Source organism: Vigna angularis, chromosome 11, assembly GCF_016808095.1.
Source record: "Vigna angularis cultivar LongXiaoDou No.4 chromosome 11, ASM1680809v1, whole genome shotgun sequence".
NCBI classification, from domain to species: Eukaryota; Viridiplantae; Streptophyta; class Magnoliopsida; order Fabales; family Fabaceae; genus Vigna; species Vigna angularis.
This window is the reverse complement of record NC_068980.1, coordinates 8374451-8386798: the sequence shown is the minus strand read 5'-3', so window position 1 is coordinate 8386798 and position 12348 is coordinate 8374451. Positions and strand designations below refer to the sequence as shown.

Below are 12348 nucleotides of genomic sequence, written 5' to 3'. Positions count from 1 at the left end.
AATATTCGCTTAGCGCATAAAGAGTTGTGGGCTTAGCAAATTAGTTATTAGTTATTTTTTTAATTGGCTTTTAAAGTGGGAAATAGATAGAAAGAACTCCAGACAGAAGTTCCGGACAAAGGAAAGAAACAAAAACATCTCAAAAACTTTCGGAGACTACTTCAAGGCATCAAGACACCATTGTTGCAAGGGATTGTTTCAAATGTGTACGTTCTAGATGTCTATGCGTAGTTAAATTTTTCTTTTGTTGGAATGGGATGTAATGAACTCACTCTGATGTAATTTTACTGTTTAATATATCGTTCTTCGTTCATATGCTCTTCCTTGAATTTAGTAACATTGTATGAAAGTATAATGTTATTTGAATGTCTTTGATTACTGAAAAGTAACTTTTAACATGAACATAGATAGAGCACCTAAGTGATTTGGGATCTAGGAATAAACTCAATAACTTGGTCATTTTCAGCATCAGACTTAATGCAAATTGTATGTTAAATTGACTAAGGGATTATCATTTTGATATATAAATTTAGAACTAGTTGCTAAGGGATTAGGATTAGTATGCCTTGATGTGAATGTTTGAATGAAATAATGATATATTGTACAAAGTCTTATTTTCATATGATTCATGAAACCCAATTCTTTTAAATATAATTCCTTGCACACCAAATCTTTGATAAAATACCAAAAATAGTTTCTTGTTTTGTGCATTTTGATGTCTAATTGAGTTATAAAAGAAAGAATTGTCATGTGTTGGACAAGTCCTTTGGAAGAACTGAACTTACTCTATATTACTTATAAAGATTTGGTATACTTGCCAAAAAATTAAGATGTAAATGGGAATTTTTCTACGTTATTATAAGAAATATTTAGTAAATAATTACTTTTAGCAGTTTATAACGTATTTTGAAATATTACTTTTATTAGTATTTTTAAAGCTTAAAATTATAACTATTTATATAAATTTCATTTTTTATAATACTTTTTAAATTAATGCTTCACCTTTTCTCTTAAATAAGAAAGATTTGTTTTTGTATTTATAAAAAACAATATCATAAAAATATATGACACATACTTAACTATATTATTTTATTTTAGATTTTACTTGAAATATTTAAGAGATTGCACAAGATTAGTAATAAAATATACAATGGAAAAAATAATCTGAAGCAAATAATATAATCATAATAAATTAATTAACAATAAAAATTACTATAATTTAAAATTAATAAAAATTAGTGTAAAATTTCATCTGTTTATATTTTTTTAACTTGTTTATGTATGAAGCAGGTATAGTTTTCATTAAAACTAGAACAAAATTATATATTAAGATTAGAATATCGTTAGAATAATATTAAATTTATGATTTAAATTTGATTTTAACTAAATAATTAGAATTAACATTAGTAAATTTAATATTAAAATTAAATTTAAATTTAAATTAATATTAATTCACATTAGCATATTTAAAATTATTATTAAAAAAATTGTAATAACATTAGAATTTAAAATTAATATTTATTTGGTTTTCTTAGAAGTTTAAATTTGTTTAATGATTGAAATATGTGTACATATTTTTATTACTTTTGATATTAAGATATTCATTATTAAAATATATTGTTGTGTGATTTTCTTCATTTTATAAAAAATTAAATATTATGAAAATATTATTCACTGTTGTTGATCTTTAGAACGTGTAATAAATTATTTCAAATATTATGAAAATATCCATATTTTACTTTCATATATGCTATTATAAATTATAAAATAAAACTAATATTTACTTTTATTGTAGTTTTTTTCACTCTCTTCACTCGGTAGTATTTTCTTCACTTTTATTATTTGATGGTTTCCTGAGTTGAGAGCTTGTGTTGTGTAAAGTGGTGATACAGTGATGATTGCTATTCTTGGTGGCCATACAGTGGTTATTAAAAGGGAAGGTGAAAGACGAAGATGTGTCTAAATACATCCAGATTAGTTCATGTAATACGTGAACACTCTTAACTGGTGTTGGAGTTACGGTTAAGAGTGCACCAACATTCAAATTTTCTGCCGCAATTCAAATTTCGGCAGCCCTCAATCGAAGTTCGAAATTGGATTGAAGATAAACACATTTCGATCATAACATGTTTTTATATGTTCTTTTTTATTTGTTATGTTTTGCACCGCATTTCAACTTTTCGGTGCTTTTGTTTTATCTGTTTTAGTTTTAAACTAATATATATATATATATATATATATATATATATATATATATATATATATATATATATATATATATATAATATGTTATATATTGTTTTTTAAATTTAATTTTATGTTGTTTTAGTGGTATGTTGTTTTAGTTTTATGCTTTTATTTAAGTGTTTTAGTTTTATACTGTTTTTTATTTCGTTATATATATTTTTACAATAAATATGTTTAAAATATTCTGTATTTAAATTATAATATGTTAATGTTTTATGTCATTATTTAAATTATAATAATTTTAGTTGTATTTTATTCTTTTTGTTTTATTTATTAGATGATTTTTATGTGTTATTCTTTTTCAATAATTGTTATGATCTTTTACATATTCTGATGTCATTAATTAATTGTGCTATGATTTTTTATATATATTATACCGTTTTTTCATTTGTTTAATATTTTAAAGTTTTTATATTTGTTTATTTAAATTGTAATATTTATGAGGCATGTTTTTTTAATTGTAATACTAAAAATATAATAACAAAAAAAATACAAAAAATAAACAAATAGTTACATAATAATAAATATTGAAACAAATAATAAATAATAAAAAAATTAAATATTTATAATAATTAGTAATAAATAATACTTAAATAACTACAAATTATAACAAAAAAATTAAAAATTAAAAAATAAATTAAGAAACAAAATAATAAGTCAAAAATTAAAAATTTACGCATAATAATTATTATTATTTAAATAAATAAATAATTTCAAAAACATTACAAATTAACAACAAATATAAATTTCAAATTAATTACATTATAAATTAAAAATTAAAAAAATGTCAACAAATCGATAAAAAAGGTTTAAAAAAACCACAAAAACATAACAAATTAAATTTAAATTAATAAATAAATCAAAAACTAAAAATATTACAAAAAATAATTAAATGATAATTCATATTGAAAAATAAAATATCAATAAATAATTATAGATTCAAAAAATTAACAAAAAAAATTTATACTTCTAAATTAAGAAAAAAATAATTACATTAAAAATAATATTTAAATAAATATCAAATATAAAAATAAAATAGAAATTAAAAAATATTAACAGCAAAATATTTAATATTTAAATAAACTATTGAAAATAAATATAAAAAACAAATCAAATTCAAAATTCAATTAATTATAATAAAGCAAATAAAAAAACAATAAAAATTACTTAAGCGTAATTCTAGTTGCGACAATAATGAACCACACTTCTAAGTGTAGTAACCGCATTTTCAACTGCGGCGAGCTATGAATCAAACTTCTTAAGTATCACACTTCCAGTGTGCTTTCAACCACACTTCCAAGTGTAGTTAACAACCATATTCAGCATATATAAATATCACATACAAAACTTAAGGATACCAAAAACCAATCTAGACGTCCAAGCAAATGGAAAAAAAGAAGAACCACCACTTTTGAAAGACACTCACCACCATGACACCACCAAGACGACACTATTATAGAATAATGAAAAAAGCTATGTGAGAAGGAAGGACAAACGAGACTGCGAAAAACAAATGAAGGAAGAGAAGAGAGGAAAGGAGAAACACTCAGAGAGGAGAAATGAAATGGGAGTATAGGATTTGAAAATATGAAATGAATGAGGTGCAATAAGAATTACTCTAATTTATTTGCTTTGTAATATATTGGTTTTGCTCATAATCACAGTACATGACTATTGTAAGCTTTAACTCCAAAGTGCAAACTTCTATTGCACGGTATATACGACGAAGTATGCAACTATGTTTCTCCAATCAATTAAGTGCATTTTCAAAAATTTGATGTTGCTTTATAAAGTATAAATTATCAACCCTTTTGAAATAAAATGATATATTGTATATGAAATTACAAAGAATCTTAAAAACCTCATAAAGTACCCTTTACAAAGAATCTGAAGGTAATTGAATAAAATTAGTCAAAAGTTATGTAATGCACATTTGACACGAAAACACTCGACTTTAAATGCTCTGTTTAAAAAACTAAACATCATATTAAAATATTTGGAAATACGCATTCCTTTATCCTTATTTTCACGTTTAACTAATCTTCTTCCAAAATATCTATAATAGCATATTTATTATTTTGGGTGTTTATGAATGATTGTGACAATGGTTTAATGAAATCGTTAACGTTTTTTGTGATATAAATAAGCAATATAGGTTTGAAAAAACTGGCAAAGTTGTTTTGTGGTTGTATTTAATTTTGTGTGGTTCTAAGTCATGTAAGCTTCATTCTTGGTTGATAAGGATTCAATTACTTGTTAATGTTGAACATGACATTGCTTGTTACTTGAAGTTTGGGTTATGACGAGGATAAGGTATTATTAATATAGAATCCAAACAAATTGGTGATGGATACAGTTTCAAATATATGATTTTTGTTATATGCTTGTTGGCAAGGCAACTTGAAGAAAAACCAACTAAATTTGAACCCCACCTACCTCTCAACTTCTTTTCTCTGCTTTTAATTTCTCACTTTTGCATTACATTTCATCAAACAGTTTGGGTTCATTTTTGTGTGATCAAAATATGTCCTCTCAAATAATGTATGCAACTGTGCTTTAATTGGCTAGTGGGAACACTACAAATAGCTAACCTTATCTCACTTAATAATTTAATTTGAGCATTGATGAAATTTTGTAGACTTCATACGTTTTTGATATCCTGGCAAATTATGCAGAAGCAATACATGATATAACTTATCAAATTGCTACGGAAAAAGAAGATACGTAACTAGATAGATACAGAACATAGTTTAATCATATATGAGGGGAAGTTTATCGGATATAATGGAAACATCATTTTCAAGACTACCTCCCTAAGAACTCTGGCTACTACGTCTTTCTTAAACTCTTTCGTCACTTGGATTTCGATCTAGCTATAGGACATATGAGGTGAGGCTAGTCACAACCTACTACGTGTATCACTTTTTTTCTAATGGCTAAATTAGTAATTTCATTTTTATATTTAGCTTTTTAATTTTTTTTTTAATTATAAAGAAGCCAACTTCTTCAATTTTCCTTCCTTAAAATATGAAAATGTTTTTTTTTGAGAAAGACAAAAAAAAAAAAATTTGAGAAAAAAATAATATTATATAAAAGTATAAAATTAATTTCCAATCAAACATTTGGAAAGCTAACATCCTAACAAAATTAACTCCTACATAAAATTTACACCACATAATATTATCACATTTAGTTTTATACACATTTTAATTATATTCTTAAATTAAAAAAATCATGTTTATAAAAGTATTAAAAATTAAAGGCCAGAGACAGGTGTACATAAAAAAATGTTAAAAAATCCTTTTTCTTTCCGAAAGGTTTATTAATTATATAATTTATTTATAATGAGGAAATGTTGATGAAAGGTCCCCTAATGAGAAGAGCATTAAAAGATTAGGTTTGGTTTAGATGGGATGAACAGTGAGCTTAATTAAGTATAGCTACGTCACTAGCATAACTAGCTTCCTGCTCCAAGATATTTTGTTTATCGTTTTGTATCATTACCTTGTACATGGATATAATCGTGATCATGGTGTGTAATCAACCACATGATTTGGATTAAAATCATTATTAATCATGTTAAAGCTCATCGTTATCGTGCCGTCGCAAGTAAGAAATGTTATGATCTCATGGGCCGGTGATTGGGCCCACTTCTGCTAACCATACTTAATTATCCTTTGAAAATAAAATATTAGTTGCAATAATTAACGTGGAAAGTCTGCGTTTACTTTTGTCCTCATTTGCATCTTCTTTGCTCAAAGCTACAAGAGACAATTTTTGATTCCATTCACAGGCCACAGAGTTAAACACCATTTTTCCTTTTACTAACGACTTTTCATATTATCAAGAGAACCAAACAAAATGTAAAACAAATGACTTATTAAAAAGATAAAATATTATAATTATTTCTTTTAAAATATTGCAGTTATAATATCTACTTCTCGCATGCTAAATGATGAACGAGTTTGATATTTTCAGACTTTGTACTTAATCATTCGTATTATTATATTCACCCAAAAATGTTATTTAAATTTTCTAAGAAACTTCTTAATTGTTTTGGAGAAGATGAGAGTGATATATGGTCTTTCTTTTGGTTATACACAAGTTGACAACAGTGTGAAGAAGAAAACGATGGAACTTGAAATATTTGTATAATTTCAAAGAGACTAGAATCGTGCCAATTCATTTTAGTTTGGCTATACTGTTACAAAATATTTTAATATATACTTACAAATAATTCTGATGTATTATGTTTTTCCTTTCTCACAAATTTACTTTCCTATTTTGAAAATTAAGTAAGCTTGTTGATTCAATGAATTGCCTAAAATCAAATAAGTGAGTTTATAAAATGGTTAATAATTATATTTTTATTTTTTGAATTTAAACGTAAAATTGAAATTTAACTTTATTTTAAATTTTAATAAACTTGATTCTTAAATTTTAAAAATAAATAAATATATTTTTTAAATTAATTGATTAAATTATTTTTAAATGTAAAACAATATTTTAAATTAATATTTAATGTATCTATATTATTTGACATTTTAATTTCAATGGTAGTTTAAAATGTTGTTTAATATGGTAAATAAAAATAAATTATATTTATTTAATTTTAAAGTTTGAGAAAAAAAAGTTATCAAAATTTTGAAAGAAAAATAAATCGAAAACATTAATTCCTTTATGAAAAAAAATCATTACGTGGTCAAAGTTATAGGAACTAGGAATCCTTTCTTCATATAGATCGATCGGTGTTAGTCAACATTATCTGCTTTCAATATTAAGTTAGGACCAGTCTCTTCAACTTATACCACAAGGCAACTACAGTATCTTCTTCATAATTTCCTTCTTATTTTCTCTGTTTTAGTTCTTCTAAAATTACCAAATTCAAAAAATAACATGCTCATTGGATACATATAAACTGCAATACTGCAAAATGCTGATAGATATTTAATAAACCAAGAAAAAAAATACATAACATGATGGCATACAAACTACAAATGTAGTAATAATAATAATGTAAATCCATCCTTGGAGCAGAAAAACATAGCTCATAACGGATGGAACAACAGAGAAGGAAATCACAAAAACTGTCTCCTTCTTCTCTCGTCAAACCAACTACCTTTGCTACATTCAATACTAAATAATTATAGTGCAGAAGAGTCAAGTAAAAACCTTAAAAACAAGGTTGAAAAACAGAACACAGTGAAGGGGTGCTGAAAGGCCCTGAAATACAATGAGCCTTGGTACAGCAGAGATGGTCTAAGAATGAATATTGGACTATAGTAGGCAGGGTTGGTTCACAGGTACTGGTAAAAAATATCAGCAACCAGTGAGAAGAAGTAAGTGAGAAATCATCAAACTGTCCTAAGCTGTATAATGGATAATCATGAGTATGCAGCCAGAGAAAGAAGCGACTTGGAGATAAAATTAACTTGAATCAATCCTGATCCTTCCATAAGTAACCTGATCCCGTGTTGTGTTCATGTCTCTGAGCATCATCAGAGGCATCATTCATCTCTTGCTGATTGGAATTTGAAAAAGGAACGTGTGATTGGTAAAGAAGATTATTGGTGGGATCCAAATCATCCCACATAGGGCTACCAGGTCCCCAAGCTGCAGGAATAGCATTGAACCATGCAGACATTTCTCCCCAAACAAGTTCCTGAGAAACCCCGTCACCTCCTTCTGCAGAAGCAGCAGCAGCATGAACCTCATCACTCACAGTAGCGTCGCTCGATCCAATTCCTGAGTCATTCTCGTTAGACTCTTCTCTTGGCATGTCACGGCCTACAGGAACAGGTTTTTGTTCATGCTGGTCTTGAACAGGTGAAGAAGGTTCTTCTTCAACTTGTTCGTTTTTGTCTTTGTTGAGGAACATTTCGGGGAAATTGAGTCTGGCATTTTCTCCTCGGAGTTTGAAGGCTTCGCGGTCGTAGGCCATGGCGGCGTCCTCCGCCGTGTCAAATGTGCCCAACCAGAGACGCGTTCTGTTTCGAGGAAGACGAATTTCAGCGACCCATTTTCCCCAATGGCGTTGCCTCACTCCTCTGTAGAGCTTGGTGGTGTTTATGGGCTGCGTTGGAGGCCTAAACAATGGCCTTCCATCTGGCCCCAAGTGGGTAAACATTCCTCTGGGACTTAGATTCAGAGCGTCTCTCCAATGCTGAAGAAGTTGCTGCGGATGCTGTTGATGATGATGGTGGTGTGGAAGAGAAGAATCTCGGGCCATGTTTGGTGGAAAGGGAAGGTTTTGTTGCTGGGACCCGAATGATATCATCTGTTGGGGGTTTTGGAAAGAGGAGTGAGGGAAGGGTGAATTTATGGCTCCGAATTGGTGCGGGAATTGCATTGGGTATTGGGAACCGTTGAAGGCGAAAGGGAACACGATTCTTGAAGAGGATGAAGGAGGGATAGAGAGAGGAGAAGGTTGAAAAGTAACAGAAGAAGAAGAAGAGGAGGAAGATTGGTTTGTGTTACGGCGATCGGGGCTGCGGATTTTCTTCAGAGGTCTATCGTGTGAAATGGAAGTATCATCAAAAACTGGCTTCCATTGACGCCTCTGAGAGCTTGAACCCACGCTGTTTCCCTTTTCAATCTCCCAATCAACGCTTTCACTTCCCTTCTGGGAAAAATTGTGAGTTTCATCTCCCACATCGAATTTCCCACCGTTCGTTGCAGCCATGACTGTTTATAAATACACAGCACTGCTCGCTCTCTCAAAAGTATAACCTGTTTCGACGAAGTTAACACGAGATGGACGTTTTCAGGAAAGAAAGATTTATCTAAGCTCAGTGTAAGAAAACAAAGATGGAGTTTCAGAATCTGGGTTTCTTCTGTTTTAACACTGTTAAAATAAAAAACAGAATTCGACGCCAAAGTTATTGCCTTTAGAGCTATCCATCTTCAATCTTTATGTGGAAAAAGCAAAATCAAAGAAGAGAGAGCGAGCAGAGATGAAAGCTGTGATGAGATTTTTATGCGGCAAGTTGTGAGATGAGAAAGAGAAAGCGGGATGGTGAAAGCAGGGGAGATTGTGTTGTGTGGGAAAAAATAGGCTTGGGAGAGAGGTTTATATGAGAGGCAGAAAGAGGTTTAAGTTGAACTTTTATTTTAAGGAAAAATGATAGTAGATGTAGTTGGCTAGAGTGGAGCCCACACGGTTCTGTCTTTGCTTCAACACCAATCTCTTTCTTTAATTTCATTCTCTACCACCTTCCATCACCTTTCAGCCACGAACTCTGAGATTCCACACGTTGCAACAAAAGCAAGTTGGAACCAAACAGTTACATAACTCTGCTATTGTCCCTCCACCTCATGTGTTCCAAGGGGATTGGTGTTATCATCATTGCTCAGATATTTTTTCTACACAAATTTCATTCTTACACTACTTTTATATAATTTCTTTTACTTGAAAAAAGTTATTAAGACTTGTTATGTTGTGAATGTTGTGAAGGTGGGTGATTCATGACAAAAGAGAAAAAAAGATAAAAAAAAGTAATAGATATTTTGGGTTGAAGATATTTATACTTTCAAGTAAAGTAGTATCTGCCGAAGAATTCTTCCATTTCAGCTCAAGCCGATTCTAACAACACGAGACAAAAATTTCTTCTGACATCATGGTTTCTTCTAATAATATAGAATAATTAACTGATCTTACCAAATTCTATTAAACTAATTGATCTCTTGTTTTAAAATATAATAATATATACATTACCATGCTATCAGTTTCTTTTAAATTTTCCATCATTGTCCAAACATTAAACAGGAATAGAAAAAATTATAACCAGTGATTTGTATATATATAGTTTCTGGAGATAAAGATTTATGAAATTTTGTTACATTCATGGAGGTTGCTCTGAACAATGTGGTCGATTAGACAGCATCGTGTTAGTTTTCTAGCGTAAAACAAAACAAAAATATTGTTTACTTACTCCATTCATCTTTTATACAAAGAAGAGAAAGTAAACGTCTTTTTCTGAGAAGTATAGAAGAATATAGATGAGAATGAAAGAGAAGAAATACTATAAATATATGAAAAGCTGACTAGTGTTAGTTCCTTTTGAAAGTTTAATTCACTGACTGAAACAGCTTGCTTGAAGTATGCTTATTATCATTATCTCTCCAATTTAGTCCCTTTTCTAATTATTGATGTTTTTTTACAAATTTACATTTACCTCCACTCATGTTTAACAATTATTACAGCAGTAACCTATCACAAGCATTAAAATAAATATTTTAATCCAAATACAATAATTCTTTTTTTTTTTCTGTATTTGTTAAATAATCTTTAACGTGTATATAAGCTTAACCATAAGTAGATATAAAAAGCTACAATTCACTAATGGAATTTGTGGGATGATTGAAATTGTTATACGGTTTCTTTTCACCATGACGAATTTGTTAATTTGTATTTATATATTTTGTAAATAATTTATGTTTAATTTGTGCATAAATTAATTTTAGTTTATGTAAAAAAGGTTACATCTTAGAATAATTTATATTAACATCTTAATCATTATGCTAACCAAATTGTTAATATTAAAAATGCATAAAATGGATTGCACAATCATAATTTAAATTGGGAATAAGGTGGACTTCACATTCTAACTTTCTTTGATCAAAGATACAATCCTCCAAGGAGAGTACGTAAGAACATGGTGAGTAATGCACATTTGTACTTTAGTTAAGCACAAATGACGTTTTTTCCAAAAACAACAATGTAAACCATCTAATCTAATGCCTCTTTAAAACTTTGAAAATGTGGAAACAGTAATGTACTTTTACAACTACTATCAGCACGGTAAGAAAACTAAGCCACCATGCATGCATCTGATTATATATATTATACCTCAAATTGAACATTATAAACATCGAGTTCTCATAAAAACTCCTCTTTTTCACAACATTTATTATATTGTAAAGTATGAGTTTAGTCCAAAAATTCAAGAACAAATAAAATATACATTTTTTTTTCATCCTATGTCAATGTTCAGAAGGAAATTAAGAATGTGTGTATAGAGAAGGTAAAAAAAAGGAGAAGTAATATCCAAACAAAAACTATATTAAAGTTTTTATTGTTATCCATCATAACAAATTTTCATATTTTTACACAACTTTTGATGTGAATTTTCAAACAAAATTATGAGAAACGAGATGTTTTACAAATTTTTATACGATATTAATTGTAATTAAAAATATTAAAAGCATAGATTTACAACTGTAATGAATTTGATGAGACTTAAATAAGTTGGGGTAAATTTGAGAAGGTTGGTTAAATTAATTTAGTGAAGAGGGTAACGTTGCGTTGCATGTGGGTAAAGAAAAGCAGAGGAAATTGGTTGAGGTACAGCATCCACGTATTCTACCCTCACTTTCACTTTCACTTTCGGTGGAACAATGCAAATGATTCAAACATTTCAAACCACTCTTGGATATGCTTGTCGTTACAAAGTCAACACCATTACATTTTTTTTTCATAGGTCGGTTAGATCGGCACGTGTCGGTGCTCCATTATAAACTTTCATCATTTTCTTCTCCTTCTATTATACTTTTATTCATTTTCTTTTCGGTCAAACTCGTATCACACCAAAATATCAACCCAAACCTTATCAATATTTGATAACTTATTTTCATTTATAATTAAGATTGTTTTCTCACAATTATAATTATTATCTTATCAATGTAAAAGTAATCACTTTCTCTTAAATTATTTCAGAATTTTTAAAAAATATATAATAGTTTTTTATTTTGTTAGGAGATGACAGTTTATGAGAGTTTATTGATTTATCGTAGTTAGCCAACCGAACTCGATCTGAAACACATTCTTCAAAGCTTACATTTCTTCTAATAAATTTCATTAACAGTTATACAGTAATTTAGGTATCCAACTTTAGAAGCAAATGCAGTGTATTAGCTTGATGATTACATTAATTTCAATTGCAGTGTTGAAATAGATTTGACTTTATATTTGCTACGCACATTCATAATTTCATAATAAAACATGACAGCTAGTTTTTCCAGATTCAGTGAAAGCTAAGGAAATTTTGAAAAGGCAACATCGTAAGTTAACAGAGGTTCCAATACATGAAACATATGTTGCTG

The 12348-nt window shown here is 28.6% G+C and overlaps 1 protein-coding gene across 1 annotated transcript; it reads right to left on the bottom strand.

Annotated features, from left to right (window-relative positions):
* Positions 1-7161: 7161 nt before the first annotated feature.
* On the bottom strand, positions 7162-9353 carry LOC108333352 (ethylene-responsive transcription factor ERF053). The gene has a single exon (XM_017568767.2). It carries the CDS (start codon positions 8927-8929, stop codon positions 7685-7687), a length of 1245 nt encoding a protein of 414 aa, XP_017424256.1. The 5' UTR covers positions 8930-9353; the 3' UTR covers positions 7162-7684.
* Between the last annotated feature and the right edge of the window lie 2995 nt (positions 9354-12348).